Source organism: Rhizoctonia solani, chromosome 10, assembly GCF_016906535.1.
Source record: "Rhizoctonia solani chromosome 10, complete sequence".
Lineage (NCBI taxonomy): Eukaryota > Fungi > Basidiomycota > Agaricomycetes > Cantharellales > Ceratobasidiaceae > Rhizoctonia > Rhizoctonia solani.
This window is the reverse complement of record NC_057379.1, coordinates 41,062-56,950: the sequence shown is the minus strand read 5'-3', so window position 1 is coordinate 56,950 and position 15,889 is coordinate 41,062. Positions and strand designations below refer to the sequence as shown.

The following is a 15,889-nucleotide window of genomic DNA, read 5'->3' as shown; positions in this document are numbered from 1 at the left end:
TGTTTCCTCGCATTTCTTTGTCCCGCTCCCAAATGATCATCCCTGCCTGTCTTACATAGATCGCTCTGATCCCCGCCTGCCAAGTACCTAATCTGCTCTCAGGGATTTACCCAAAGTACCCCAAAGGTCACGCCGGTAGACAGGGACACATCTAATTGGCCCTCATTTGGCCAATGTATAGTTTTTGGAGATTTTTCCGGATCTCTTGTGTTGTTGTGCAATTAGAACAATAGTTCCCATGGCAATAATGGCGTTTTGAATGCGGTCATTTCTTTGCCTGATAACTTTCAGTCTTCGGTCCCAAGTGCAAAGGATGGCTCTTCCCCCTTACACCTGTGAATGGGCCTTTGCCGCTCTTCTAGCTCATCATTCATGAGCATAGCTTTTCACATTGCTCTTCCTTATACCCCAAGCAAGCCTAGGGTTGTCACATTGTCCAATTGTGCGGGAAGACAACTGTCCCAAGATTCCAGTCTACATTTAGCTATTTCCTTCGAGGCGCAATTATTTCAGACGTGACCGTGATCGGATTCCGCTACTTGGTGCTTCAAAATCGATTACAGTTTGAAATAGTACTTCGACGCCTAATTACTCGTTGTTTGGTTGCGGTGATGGATCATTCCTCGGCTCGGTTGACCCAGGAAATTATACTTTGATTTACACCTTTACTGTGTCGAAGTCAATCCAATATCTAGATTAAATTCAACGTTCAAATTATATTCAATAGTCGAGTCAAGTTCAGTCGAACCCCAGTGACCGTTATGTTTGAGTACTCCCAAGTAGCTCAAACTGGTTAAGGTGCTTGGCTGCCAGTGGGCTTGGATTCAACAGAGTCCGCCCATTGAAATTGTGTGACTTCGGCCATCCCTTCAATATCTCCTAATCGCCGAAGTGGCACACACTCAACTCCTCCTTCGCCATTCTCTGAATTACTACTGCAATGCTTGTCCTCCTCTTCATGTTCCGGCACAGACGCAGGCCCCATGTCGATCACAAAATCGAGAAGAAATTGCGTCATATCAATGTCCATCCCTGCCCGATTGCAAGACTGACTTCCACCTTGCAGTCGTCCTAAGTTTGCTTGAGTTCCTTGTTGTGGAAGGTGATATTGCTCCTGGAGTCGTTTCTTGAATGACTTAGTAGCCAGATTTCCCATCACACCAAATGGCGTGATGGCCTTTGCACCTATGCATCACCAGTATTTAGGCTACTCAAGACCATGCGCATGTACAGTCAAGTACTACTCACCAAAAATTCCCCAAAACAGTGGCCTTCCGAATAGCAATATGTGAATTCCTTGTAGGAGTGCCAGCAGACCACCAATCGATGCAAACAGGTCAAAAGTGCTTGTAACTCTGTAATCTTCTGTTATCTCACACAGATAGTCCACAGGCACCTGTCCAGGCTTGAATCCAGATATGGCAAGTTTTTCGGAAGATTCAAGGAAGGTTGGTTCATCTATCACACCAGTAGCTACTAGCTCAGTACTCAAAACTCCGCTTGAATCGGTTACTCGAACGGGTTTTTTTGTAAGAATTGCTGCGTAACAAAGAAAAAAGTTAAATAAACTTGTCTCCTGTAGTAATGCGAGAAACCGATTGGTAAAACGATGTACTTACAGGCAGGAAAGAAGAAGGTAGTGTTGTATGTCTGAGCCACGAGTGACCACTAAGATATTTGTCTCTGCGTTGCAGCATCAAGTATCGTACTCACCGGGTCTGAACCTGTAACTGAGTCTATCAGGGGCGATGATATGATATATCTCCTCTTGGCGTAACGGGTTTTGTAAACCGTGTGCCATCCAAACTCTGGTATGATTGGGTCTGTAAGATAAGGCGCCATAACTATCTCCTTTGTGGTATTAGATATCGAAGGGTCGGCCATCCAGATACTGAGTGTGTCGCTTTCAGAGGAGATTGGTGTGAGCGGGTTCTGCAATTTGTGGGTCATGTTGAATTCATATAGATATCCCTTGTAATAACCATAAGGGTTACCCCAACACTCATGTATTCCAAACCAGTCCACTCTATCAAGCTCGTCGGGTATGGTATGCATAGCCGTCATTTTGCATGGGTAAGTCCCTGCAGTGAGAATGTTAGCCCCAAGTTTATATGAGTCTGCCCCCTATAAATTCCGCCTGATTTGGCAACGTTGCCCAAACTGATCCATGCGCTAATGATTAAATCACAACCATTGCACCTATTATTGCTCATATCCAGCCTTCAAATCCCCAGTGTAAACCACGTTCGTATTTCTGTTTCGTTGTTTGGCATTTTGCATTGAAATTCAAACAAACGGAAATGATAAACTTATGGGCACAATAGACTGGACTCACAATTGTAAACTTTATGTTTGAGCAATATATTGATATAAAATGGTTGTTCTGGCATCTCTGCGTTACGATTGATGTGCCTGTGGTTTGGCGAGCGCTGAGAGGTTGACATGTGAGATCTGCTAGCTCCCTGACCCTGACAATCATACCGTGTAGAATAATCTCCTATTCCCGTCACGGGCCCAGGAAGTAACAGTCCTATCATCTGTACAAGGCTTCACGATTGTTCTAGCTAGGTTAATCAGAGAAACTAGGCTGCTAGGTAGGCTGGGTCCCAGCCTGGGTCCCAAACTGAGCCAGGCTACCCATGGTAAAACCTCTTAGGCTTGAGTGTATGCATGGAGATCACACCTCTGAACACTAGTCAGTATTTGAATGAAAACATGCAAGCTAACACCTGTAGTGCATGCTTTGTATGCACAGCAAGCACAACACTTGACATCTGAAAAAGAGAGTATGCACAGTGTGATACTTATCATGCGTACAAAGTACGCACAGAGAGTGCAACACTTGTGATTTGTCAGTATTTATACTGGCACGCACATAGCACCACACACCATGCGTACTTTGTATGCACGGAGAGTGTGGGACTTGTGATTTGTCAGTATTCATACCAGCACGCACATAGCACCACACACCATGCGTACAAAGTACGCACAGAGAGTGCAACGGTGGTGATTTGTCAGCATCTGCACCACCACGCACATAGTGCCACATGCTATGCGTACTTTGTACGCACAGAGAGTGCAAGGTTATTACAAAGTAGTAGGTTGGTGGTAGGTTGAACCAAGCTACACTGCAGGGTGAACTGTGAGATGGCACAGGGTGGGAACCAGGTGGACACAACCCACATATGGTGTTAGGGTGGATTATAGGGAAAGCATCAGCCCTCCTACAAAAAGTTGCGTACTTTACACACAGCAATACCACCATCCCCTAAGTTAGGGTGAGTCATGTGACAACTGACCACCCATCCCACACAGAATTGCGTACAACATGCAGAAGTATAGCACTGTGGTCAATGTTAGGGTGAGTCACATGATCAATGATTACTCCTTGTACTCACAGTTGCGTACCAAGTACGCAGCTATATGACCCACAATCATGTTAGGGTGAGTCACATGACCACCCATCACTCTACTCATGCAGAGTTGCGTACTTGGTACGCAACTATATCACACACAATTGTGTTAGGGTGAGTCACATGACCACCCACCACTCTACTCATGCAGGGTTGCGTACGCAACTATATTGCACACAGTTATGTTAGGGTGAGTCACGTGACTATCCACTGCTCTACTCATGCAGAGTTGCGTACTTGGTACGCAACTATACCACCCACAGTTATGTTAGGGTGAGTCACATGACCACCCACTGCTCTACTTGTGCAGAGTTGTATACTTGGTACGCAACTATACCACACACAACTGTGTTAGGGTGAGTCACATGACCACCAACTGCTCTACTTGTGCAGAGTTGCGTACCAAGTACGCAACTATACTGCACACAATTGTGTTAGGGTGAGTCATGTGACCCTCCACTGCACTACTCATGCAGAGTTGCGTACCAAGTACGCAACTATACCACCCACAGTGATGTCAGGGTGAATCATGTGACCACCCACCACACTACTCACGCAGAGATGCGTACTTGGTACGCAACTATATCACACACAATTGTGTTAGGGTGAGTCACGTGACCATCCACCGCTCTACTCATGCAGAGTTGCGTACTTGGTACGCAACTATACCACCCACAGTTATGTGAGGGTGAGTCACATGACCACCCACCGCTCTACTCATGGAGAGTTGCGTACCAAGTACGCAACTATATCACACACAACTGTGCTAGGGTGAGTCACATGACCACCCACCGCTCTACTCATGCGGAGTTGCGTACGCAACTATAGCGCACACAGTTATGTTAGGGTGAGTCATGTGACCCTCCACCGCACTACTCATGGAGAGTTGCGTACTTGGTACGCAACTATACCACCCACAGTTATGTTAGGGTGGGTCATGTGACCCTCCACTGCACTACTCATGCAGAGTTGCGTACTTGGTACGCAACTATATCACACACAACTGTGTTAGGGTGAGTCACGTGACCACCCACCGCTCTACTCATGTTGAGTTGCATACTTGGTACGCAACTATACCACCCACCGCTACATTAGGGTGAGTCACATGACCATCCACCACTCTACTTGTGCAGAGTTGCGTACTTGGTACGCAACTATACCACCCACAGTTATGTTAGGGTGAATCATGTGACCCTCCACTGCACTACTCATGCAGAGTTGCGTACCAAGTACGCAACTATACCACACACAACTGTGTTAGGGTGAGTCACATGACCATCCACTGCTCTACTCATGTAGAGTTGCGTACCAAGTACGCAACTATATCACACACAGTTATGTTAGGGTGAATCATGTGACCATCCACCGCTCTACTCATGTAGAGTTGCATACCAAGTACGCAACTATATCACACACAATTGTGTTAGGGTGAGTCACGTGACCACCCACTGCACTGCTCATGCAGAGTTGCATACTTGGTACGCAACTATACCACCCACAGTTATGTGAGGGAGGACCCCCAATTATCCTGGGGGAGGCTTCTTTGGCTTCCAGATATCATGTGCAGGTCCACTCTCTGGGTGATTGTTTTTCTGGGTGCTAACACCGTCAAACAATCAATTTTGATTGTGATGGTATTCAACTTGCGTTGTTGTTTGGGAGTTAGGTAGCGTTCCTGGTACATTTAGCTACTGTATTTACTAGTCTAAATTAAAATCAATTGTTTTCATCCTCTGTTTTGAGTTTGAAGTCCCAGGTATATGCGCTTGCATTTTGTTCAGGATTACTAAGGCTCGGGGAACTTCTGTTGTCTTCCCATGCCAAAAAATTTAGCTGTTCTTAGCATATTGCGTGATCATTGTTAGAGTCGGAGCTTGTTTGCAATCATCCTTAAAACTTGTACACATACTATGGCAAGTTTAGGCAAACTATCCGCGCGTAATATCATTCAGCCTGGGAAGGATATAATCAAACGGAATAGCGCGCTGTCTGCCCCTAGTACTTTCTTAGATTTACTCCCTGCCTTTGATACTCCGGGTCTTTTGTCTGGATTCTGTTGGAAAAACAGCTTGTACTTGGGAGAGGTAAGTCTTGTTTCAATTGTATATGGACAAGTTCAAACTGAATATTATAGTTATGGCTATATACATCAAGGAGGGTGGATACAATGGGATGAACCTATGGGTCCCCCAAACCAACCATCTTGGCCATATCTCATATGTTGCCGTCCAAATCTATCAGAAGATTGGATTGCAGGCCAAGTACCGGGCTATACATCTTGGTTGGCCAATGGAGATCCCCTACTACCAACTGGTACCAACAAATGAGCTCTTGATGCGCGTTGGCATTGTAAACACACCAGGCTTGGAAACTGAGGACGTGGAGTTGAAGGATTGCCACATTCTCAAGGATAGGAATGAACTGACGCAACTTTTACCCAAGCTAGAGAAGGCCGGCATACCGCGAGTGGGCTCAAAAACTGGAGCAGGGTCATAAAAAAAAATATGTATATATTTAGAGATAAATACATTTAAGCGCCGGGCGCATACGGCCCAAGGCATCATTCAACTTCCGGACATGGAAGGCTTGGGGTCCGAGGCATCTTTGGGTTCCGGACATGAGTCCTATGAGCGGCCGCCAAAAAGCTTCCGGATATGAACACTAGTAGAGGGCCGGATTTCCAAAGAAGCCTCCCTTGTGATAATTGGGGGTCCTTGTGAGGGTGAGTCACATGACCACCCACCGCTCTACCCCCTACTATTTTTTAAGGATGTACTAGCGCTGTCCCCCCTTTGATTGTTTTATGCAAAATGTCTCTTGACGTTTTGCAGCTAAGCTTACAACTTTGAGAACCCAGTATGTGATAGCCAGATGTCTCAAAAACCTTACATGTAGCTCTATAATTATTTTTAATCACAACATTGCGTGTACTCAACAAAACATTTGACCTATCTTGTTTGACCCACCTATGAACGCACCCTCAGTCTGGTGATCCAACATGGAAGATTAGCCACTGCTGACCAAGCATGAAACAATCAACAAGCGCACCAGTTTGCAAGAACAGCAACTGACTTGGGATCTTTGATCATGTACATAGATTTTCAATTATGATTTTATAAGTAAAGTCTATTTTACATGGACCATTCCTTACGGAAAGGCAATACATGAAGTCCAAGCGCTAGCACAGCCTCTGCTGTGCGGGCCAAGTCCGTCCCGTCCTGACGGAACAATTTAGGACAACAAATTTAGAAGAAATCCTTACAGAAACGTACCCGTTGGCTGCCTTTCTGTAATAATTTTAGAACATCCCGGACATTCTAAAAGTCAGTTTAGAAATGAGGCCCAGTCCAGATGCAGATCACACCGTGGAACTTGGTGTGGAATGCGCTTGGACGCAGATTTGGATATTGGAGGGGGGGTGTTTTAAACATCTAAAATCTTTTTTTAGAGAGGGGGGTATCCCCCCCTTCTATTTTGTAAAGCACGTATCAAGCTTTAGAATGGAACAAGATCAAGCTGATAAGATAAGGCCCTGAAGATTTGTAACCAAATTGGGAGTTTGGCGCTTTGCAGTGACTGCATATATTCCAACAGTAATTACAATATATTAGAGACAGGGGATAGGGGCGGCGCAAACAAAAAGCAGCCTCCCCTATCCTCAGTCCTCTGCGCTCTCCCACCTGTACAAACTTGCTCCCCACTCACCACTTCAATATGCCTGCTGAGAACGCGTGATCCAACCCCAGGCCCTTGCGGAAAAGCAAGGGCCACGCCAATGCGCCTCTTGAGCCCAAGTGTCCTCTTCATAGTCAAAGCATTTAAGGGAGTTCATTGTACCGAGTTATTCAATTACATCCTTGAGCTGTTATACACCCTTTTGTATACTTTTGCAGCTTCATATATGATGTATGATAACATATGCCCGCATACACTGGATAATTGGGGCGGACTTGGTACAGGAGTAAAATTAAATTCAATTAAAAATTTACTTTTAGAACGCAATTTCTATTTGCATGGGCCATGGCTTACAGAAAGGCATTTTGGACAGGTCTACTTGTTGGACCAAGCTTGCACAGCCTCCTGCGTGCAGGCCAATTCCAAGCCATCCCGGCGGACCATTTTAGGAGACCAATTATTTCTAAAATCCTTACAGAAAGACACCCATTCTATGTCTTTCTACAGGGGGCCCTATGGCTTGTTATACAATATAATATTATTAAGCACTTGCCAGTGAATTGCTATACAGATTTTCAAATTGTTACTTTTTTGCGTCAACAGAGTGATTACTAGCTGAGAGTTTTGATGCTTTCAGATGGAACACCTTCCTCTGTGAGCTTCCACCTCCTGTGACTACTGAGTGCCCAGATGTAGTAGGTGCTGTGCGCTTCTTGGCTGGCACCAATATTGGCCCTTGAACAGATAACGTGTGTCAACCTTGGCAGAAAATGTGTTTAAATGAATCCATACCTGTCGCAGATAAAGGCTGACTTGGCTGTGCTGTTGCCGCAGCCACCAATGACGGGTCAGAAGAAGAGTGACCAAGTCTTGCCTTTTTTGCATGGAACTTAGTCTTTTGTTGACTACTGGCCACCATTGTCCGGGCACCAATGGCATTTGGTGTAGTGGTAGGTACACCCTGGGATACTTCACAACGTTAATATTCTCTTTGCACTCCGCAATCAATATCCAAGAAGAACTTACTCAACAACTCATCAGTTTGTTCTGTGCTTCCTGTTGATGATGTTGGAAGAGGTTGCATGCTCTGTGTCGTAGGGACTACTGTCAGAATACATTGCTCCTGATCAGCAATGGTCAAGCTTTATCTAGGCTGGAGCAACGTACAATTGCTTGAGGGAGCACCAGAAACCTGTGATCCCAGTGCCTTGGCTAGGGCTAGCTTTTGAACAGCATTTGCATCTTGAGAGCATTGTTCATTTTGGCTTTTTCTCTTGCATGGCCCAGCTTTGGAAGTGGATGGTTTTGTACCCTTTGTTGAAGAGACTGCAGGGATCTCCTCCAAGTCAAGCTCATTGTGATCATTGGAGTGTGGCTGAGCAATTTCCAAGTACACAGTTTGCAAGGTTCTTTGCAAGCTCAGGAAATGGTTAGAGAGCTGTGCCTTACTATCTGCGTAAACATTCAGGGCCAGATCAATTCCCTCTGGCGCCATGATGTTGTATACAGCTACATCTTGCAGCTGCCCAGGGCAATCAACGCGACCCATGATTTGGTCAAGCTCAAGCCCAGACCAAACACTGCTCTGCAGATGGGAAAATTTGTTAGACAAACTGAGTGATGCAAACATTGAGCCATACATACTACAATGATCACAACTGAGGCTTCCACCAAGTTGAGACCAGCTGAGCCTACATTGCTGATGATCATGATTTGGCATGATGGGTTGTTGGCAAACTTCTCAACAGACCGTTGACGCTTGGTGGTAGCCATAGAGCCGTTGTACGTCACATAGTCTTTTTCTTTGAGAGTGAGCATCTGATATAATTTTCAGTCATCAAACGTGAAGTTACAAATAACTTGCAAGAAATAAGAGCACTGACCTTTGCAATGAGCGCTTGGTGCTGCTGAAATTCCACGTATATGAGAAACTTCTGCGGCTTCTTGCTGGGCAAAGGTTCTTGAACAAGCCTTGCTTTATCTAGCGTACCATCCTCAAGCAATGCAACGGGTTTGGGGTTGCCAATCCAGAACCACTCAATCAGTCCCATGACACATTGCATCCTTGTGGACATCTTCTGGGGCAGATTCTCCACTGTCCAGTCGTCAGTGACTTTGTTTGTCAAGGTACCACAATCAAGCTCCTGAGCCTGCTCTTCCAGCCGTAGCGCTCCCAGCTTAGCCAGCATGCCAGCAAACTTCTGTTCTATCAGGAAGTTCTGATTTGAGATTGGTAAGCGTTGGTGTAATTAGCTTATATGGGAAAGCAAATTTGACTTACATGCCACCTGACATTCTTGCAATTGCTCCGTTCCACCTCCCCCTGTGCCTGAGACCCATTCCATGCATTCTCATCTACATCCTCATCCCCATTGTCACCCACATTGTCCTGCGCTTGCTTTCTTTTTTGTCTCTTGGCAGCCTTAGCCTTTTGCGCCAGTTTTGTTCTGTTATAAATCATCAACAAAGTCAGTTGTTGTGTGATAGAATACGGAGACAGGAGATTATATCTGAGAGAAAGGCAAAAAAGGGCAAGACATACTTTTTGCTCTTCTGCTGTGTGTGCTCTTGATTGATGACCCGTTGCATTTCTTTCTCTTCTTCATTCATGGGTGCCCAAGCAATGAACTTCTGTACAAACGGGAGATCCAAGATTTGTCTGCCCAAATAGTCTAAGGACTCATTTGTGCAACGAATCATGATGGGGAGAAGAAGCAAGCGCAACATGTTTAGTGGCTGCTTTGAGACATGAATCATATGGAGGATGCTCCGCTGGTCCTCAGCCTGGTACTTGCTTTCCAGTTCTTCCTTGATCTTAGCAGCGCGGGGGTTGTACAAGGGAATTTTGCCAAGTAAAAGTGCCGCTTGAAGCTCCCTTTCTACTGTGGCTTGAATCACCGCTGTGCTTGTAAGCCTCCAACTTTCATTACCAGTTGACAGCATTTCCTGCATCTCGTTCCAGACCTGAACTCCTTGCTCACCAAGCAATGGCTGGTAGCGCAGGTTTTGTCCAAGAGCAAGCAGGCACTAGTACGCACAGGCATAACGTAATGTCAATGATGCGCTGGTGTATAACATAGTCAAATGACTTACTTTGAGCAACGTAAACAATGGTGTGGCGGTTGCTCCAATCACCAAGGACAAGGACTGAGTAATGAGCTGAACCCCTCATTGAGTGTGACTGCTGTTTCGGAGATTGTGTATCTCGTCCACAGCTGCCACCCAAAAGCGCATTCCAAAGAGTGAGCCTGCATTGCTGATCCCTGCCTTGAAAACAGGTGTCTTGCCCTTAGCTTTGTACTCCCTTGCATCTTTACCCTTGAATGCAGGAGGGAGCTGTAAGCACCGTTTTGCTTCCTTTGCAATAGCCTGATAAGGTCACCGGATTTATTCAATAGTTCTACCAGCATAGTCAATGAATGTACACTTACCAATAGGTCTGCAATGATAACCACTTGCCCTGCATGCTCCAAGTCTCGTCCAGCTGCAGCGCGGTATGGACCTGTTGGGTCACTGCAGAAGCTCTCAAGGGTGCCGCTCTCAACTGAGTACCGGACAGGAACAAAACTACCAAGCTGGGTAAACTTCTTCCATTGCTCCATCCATTGATTGCCAAGTGTCCGCGGAGTAATGACAATTGATGGCAAATTTGGTATGGTCTTTTGGCCTGCAAAGTATGGCGAGCTTTGCTCTACAGGTCACAGAGTCAGAGTCAACCAAACAGCACATCAGCCACACAAACACCACTCACCTTGGATAAACATGGGTGTTGCAAGACGCTCTTTGGCTGGCAGTTCCTGTTGCTTATAGTAATGTTGGATCATGCTAATGACCCCAATGATTTGCACCGTCTTTCCAAGTCCAACATTGTCGCACAGTAAAGTTGGTTGGGCGCAATCGCCCACTCTCTGTGTGAAAGCGCCTTCCAAGATTCTGAGAGTGCCTACCACTTGATGCCAAAACGGCACCGCACAAGTTTTGGCCAGTGGAGCCATGTCTTTGGCGCTTTCACCAGTGCCAGGCTCTGCAAACGGGAACTGATCCACACCTGGCAGTCCTAGCTGGGCCCACAAAGCCTCCGTGGACAAGGACTTGAGATGCAATACCCCAATATCCTTGCACCCATCCACCAAACTGTGGAGACCAGAGACAACAACTGTAGGGATAGGAAGCTTGGACTCATCAAGACAGCCAACTCCATAGCAGTACTCCTCAACATAGTAAGCATAGGCAGCCTGCATTTCTTCTTTGCTTGGACCATCTTGAGTTGACTTGCTTTTAGATTTTGACGCCGCTGGTTCAAGAGTTCCTATAAGCAAATAACTTAAACACAAGCTGGTTGGTACTCACTCAGATCATCCTCAAGACTTCCAAACCCAAGACTTGACCATAACTGCTTCAGCGTACGTTCCCTGGACAGGAAGTGAAGCTCATCAACCTCCTTTGTCCCTATTGCTATCTTCCGCCAATCAGTCAAAGCCCTTGTTGCGTCACGCAATGCCTTGGGGGATCTGAGCCTTTGAGCATCTATTATAACAATCCATTAGCTTGGCGTTTTTCATGAAGCTTGGCTTGCTTACCTTCCAGTTTACTGTCAACCTTTTGCATTCTAGCACATGATGTGGTTACCTTACGCTTTAAGCTCCGCGCAAGGTTCTCATACTTGCGCTGTGCAAAGCAACAAATTGTAGGGATCAGCTCTGGGACAACAGTCCCACAACTGCTGACCCCTGCATCACCAAATAGGGCTTGAGCCAAAGCTGCTTGCACATCTTGTTCTTCCAGCCTTGCATGGGTGTCAGCTATAGGCGCCTGATGCTCAAGAACACGCTTGGTAGCTGGACGTTCCTGCGTGTATGATTGTGGTCAAATACTGAGACGTACTTGGTCATGTAAAACTCACCCTGTTTAAGCTTCTGTCATCCTTCCAGAGATTGGCAGGAGTAGCCCCAATCTTTCCCAAAGTCTCCTCCACTTGATTCATGACGCCGCCCTTCCTGTTGATTGCAGCCAATACCAGGTTGCGATACGCAGCATACCCATAAGGGTCCGGGCCACCTTTCTTGCCTTGAGTAGTGGACTTGATTGTCTCGCGGATTGGTATCTTCCTCACATAATCCGCCTTCCAGGTATCCCAGAAATATTGCAGGAAGCGTTCTGCAGCCTGACGCTCATGGAGCCCAAGTGCCTTCCGGCGATTTTTGGTGATCAAGGCGATTGAAGACTTGGGCATGGTGAGGCCCAGTTCCTTGCTTGAATCCAACTGTGGGTCACTGTCGCCAACTACATCAATCTCAGCATCGTAATAGTCCTCACTACCCTTTAGAGGAAACAGCCCAAAAAGCTCCCTCCACACGTTGCTTGTCCAGGGAGGGCAGGTTAACGGGTGTGACTTGTTCATAGCAGCAGCTTTGAACAGGTAGAGAACAGAGTGGGCAACGGGAGTCAAAGGCATGGTGAGGATCTAAGTGTGATGAAAAGGATAAATGTGAGATAGTGGTGATAGACTGCTAAGTAGCTCAAGTAGTAGCTGGGACTGCAAAGATCACAATTGGGGGTATTGCTACCTGCGAGCATTGGTTCTTTTGTATCATGGCCTCCAGGTTTACAATCACATGTCTCATGGCAATCATAAGAAAGTGCTACCTTGTCTCAGACTTTGTCTGCTGGATCCTCAAAGCTCCGCTGTCATGCCAAGCCAATTGTCCTAGACGTCTGTAAGGACGTTGAGGAGGAGGGCGCTTGCGGCCGGGTGTATCTAAGTAAAAACCGCTTAAGGCGGTGGCAAGCTATCCTACGACAACAACCAGCTATACTACAATGACCAAGGCCGTACGGGCAATGGCAAGCTATGTAAGTACAACGCAGAAGCCGCTTAAGGCGGTGTAGACTGAGTGACTAAGTGGGGTTGCTGGGCTGTAAGGCCCTTGTACAGTATGGGATGCGACAAGAGGTAATTGACCTGGGTGTTACCATGGTTGGTTGGCCTCCTTATATATTACAGAGGTGAACTATTTACAAATACATTATATGCAATACTATAACCAATAAGAACCCCGCTCCGCAGTCGGCCTTACTCATGCATACGTGTCACTGACGTGTCATAGTGATGTCACCAGGTGGAGATGGCTACGTGGCTCGGCGTGCGTATGATATAAGCGCCGAAGACGTGCAAAAATGTTGTCCGTTTGCCTTCGTTTAAAATCGAGAAAATGGGAATAAATTCCCTGGTATCGAGTGTGTCTACAACACTGCCCCCCCTCTAAGGGCCTTGGCAGCGCCAAGGGCCTTTTTTCTCATTTCTTCTTCATATTTTCTCAAAATTTTCCCCGCATTTTTGAGGTTTTCCCGGGGCTCCCACGTGTTCTCTTCTGGTCCGTAGCCCTTCCATTTGACTCTGAAGAACCATTCTCCGTTCCTTTCCTCCATGTCTGTTATCCCCTCTACTTTGTATTCTTCTTCCCCGTCCACGGTGACTGGAGGGGGACGACTTTCAAAGGTACGCTTCTTATCCCTCTTGACCTTGGATAAGAGTCCCACATAGAAGACGTTGTGGATCCGCATGGTTGGGGGAAGTTCCAAGCGGTAAGCTTGGTCGGAGATTTTTTCAATAACCTTAAAGGGTCCCAGACGTTGTTCCGTTAGTTTGGGACTTAGTGTTTTAAGGTTAATATTCTTGGCGTCCAACCAGGCTTCTTTGCCAATTTCGAATTCAATTGGGCTTCCATCTTCTCCGGCTGTCATTCGTTGCTTAGATTGCCGGAGGGCGGCTTCCACCTCCTTCCATTGAACTTCCATTGTTTGGGCAAGATCATCTGCTTCCGGGACGTCTGTAGGTACGTTGGATGGGGTTAAGGTAGGTTCCCATCCATACAGCGCTTTGAAGGGGGTTTTACCGTGCTACTGTGTACGGCATTGTTGTATGCGAACTCCGCCATAGGGAGCCATTTAGTCCAGTCCCGTTGATTGACCCCTGAATAAGCCCTGAGGAAGTGTTTGATAGAAGGGTTGACTCGTTCTGTTTGTCCGTTGCTCTGGGGGTGATATGCCGATGAGAAGTGTGGGTCAATGCCAAGGCGTTTGTACAGGGCCCGCAGGAATTTATTGTTGAAGACCCTCCCTCTATCGGATATAGTTTTCTCCGGCATGCCGTGGCGTTTCCATATGTGTTCCAGGAACAACTCCGCTAGCTCAGGTGCCTTTAGCTTCTTGGAGCATTTGACAAAAACCCCATACTTGGTGAAGCTGTCTACTATGACCAGGATTGAGTTGTGGTTTCCGTCCTTGGTAAGTCCACGATCATGTTGTAAGAAACGTGTTGCCAGGGTCTAGTCGGGAGTTCTAGGGGCTGAGGTGGGATAGACGCATACTTGGGCTTCCTAATTTGTTGACATGTTTCACAGGAGTCCACGTGCCAATAAGTGTCTGCACGGATGCCAGGCCAGTAGTAGTTGCGCGAGACCAATTCCAAGGTTTGTTGTCTACCAGGATGTCCAGCTAAGGGGCTATTGTGGAATATCCGTAGTAAGTCCGTCCTTAGGGTGCCTACATCTGGTACTACAATTTGTCCTTGGTAGAATAACAACCTGGCTTCCATTTCATAATCCTTGAATGCCCGTTTGATGGAAGGTGGTGCCTTTGATTCATTTTGGAGGAATTGGAGGATTTCTTCCAAGGACTTGTCTTGGTCTAGGGATCGCTTGATCTGGCGTTGTAATTCCTTTTCTGGCAAGACTAGCGCAACGTTGGCAAAGACAGGATCTGGGAGCATGGTTTGGTTGGTTGGAGGGATGTTGGCGTGATCTGGGCGGCGTGAAAGTGCATCCGGTTTCCCTGATTGTTTCCCGGGGCAATAGACGATCTGGAAGTTGTATCCGGCTAGTAGAAGGTGCCATTGTGTGTGGCGACGGTTGAAGGTTCTTGACTCCTTCCAGTACTCCAGATTGCGGTGATCGGTAAACACGGTGATTGGGTGTGCAGTTCCTTCCAGGAATATACGCCAGTGTTCAAAGGATCGTATGATAGCCAATAGTTCCTTGTTGTGGGTATCATAGTTTTGTTCCGCTCCCTTGAACGATTCTGACAGGAATCCTAAGGGGTGTAACGTCTGTCTTCCTGGCGTTGGCTGAGTATAGACCCTAAGGCCGCACCTGAGGCGTCTGTTTCCAGGAAATAAGGTTTTGCAGGGTTGGCGTGGCATAGGACTGGGGCATTGGTAATAGCATCCTTTAACCCCTGGAAAGCTTCTTGTTCTTTAGGACCCCAATTCCAAGCCGTATCTTTCTTGACCAGGTTGTGTAGCGGTCTGGCCATGTGGCTAAAGTTGGCAACGAATTGGCGGAGGAAGTTGGCAAATCCAAGGAAGGATTGTACCTCTTTAACCTTGGTGGGCGTAGGCCATTCTTGAACTGCCTGGATTTTGAGTTTATCCAGACTAAAGCCTTTGTCCAAGACAATTATCCCAAGGTATTCCACTGATGTGACGTGGAAGGTACACTTTGACGCTTTGCAAAACAACTGGTTATCCATTAGCCTTTTCAGAACCTTGTGGACATTGTCCTAGACGTCTGTAAGGACGTCGAGGAGGAAGGCGCTTGCGGCCGGATGTATCTAAGTAGAAGACCGCGTAAGGCGGCAGCAAGCTATCCTACGGCGACGACCAGTTATACTACGATGACCAAGGCCGTAAGGGCGATGGCCAGCTATGTAACTACAGCAAGAAAGCCGCTTAAGGCGGTGTGGACTAAGTAGCTAAGTGGGTTACTGGGCTTAAGGCCCTTGTACAGTAATGGGGATGCGAC

General features: G+C 46.8%; 4 protein-coding genes across 4 annotated transcripts; 1 reads left to right on the top strand and 3 right to left on the bottom strand.

Annotated features, from left to right (window-relative positions):
* Positions 1–793: 793 nt before the first annotated feature.
* On the bottom strand, positions 794–1,950 carry RhiXN_08220 (uncharacterized protein; the record flags this gene model as incomplete). Its single annotated transcript, XM_043328036.1, has 4 exons — positions 794–1,185; positions 1,249–1,539; positions 1,620–1,668; positions 1,714–1,950. 4 exons carry the CDS (start codon positions 1,948–1,950, stop codon positions 794–796), a joined length of 969 nt encoding a protein of 322 aa, XP_043183421.1.
* A 3,373-nt stretch (positions 1,951–5,323) lies between these two features.
* RhiXN_08219 (uncharacterized protein) lies at positions 5,324–5,909 on the top strand (the record flags this gene model as incomplete). Its single annotated transcript, XM_043328035.1, has 2 exons — positions 5,324–5,497; positions 5,568–5,909. The coding sequence occupies 2 exons, from the start codon at positions 5,324–5,326 to the stop codon at positions 5,907–5,909; spliced, it is 516 nt and encodes a 171-aa protein (XP_043183420.1).
* A 1,762-nt stretch (positions 5,910–7,671) lies between these two features.
* On the bottom strand, positions 7,672–12,543 carry RhiXN_08218 (Helicase conserved C-terminal domain; the record flags this gene model as incomplete). Its single annotated transcript, XM_043328034.1, has 15 exons — positions 7,672–7,823; positions 7,881–8,057; positions 8,115–8,192; positions 8,256–8,673; positions 8,733–8,906; positions 8,972–9,307; positions 9,370–9,535; positions 9,631–10,115; positions 10,182–10,247; positions 10,302–10,457; positions 10,520–10,779; positions 10,840–11,382; positions 11,439–11,615; positions 11,669–11,936; positions 11,992–12,543. 15 exons carry the CDS (start codon positions 12,541–12,543, stop codon positions 7,672–7,674), a joined length of 4,008 nt encoding a protein of 1,335 aa, XP_043183419.1.
* Positions 12,544–13,331: 788 nt separating this feature from the next.
* RhiXN_08217 (Retrotransposable element Tf2 protein) lies at positions 13,332–15,617 on the bottom strand (the record flags this gene model as incomplete). The annotated part of the gene is made up of 4 exons (XM_043328033.1): positions 13,332–13,918; positions 13,963–14,371; positions 14,404–15,203; positions 15,239–15,617. The coding sequence occupies 4 exons, from the start codon at positions 15,615–15,617 to the stop codon at positions 13,332–13,334; spliced, it is 2,175 nt and encodes a 724-aa protein (XP_043183418.1).
* Between the last annotated feature and the right edge of the window lie 272 nt (positions 15,618–15,889).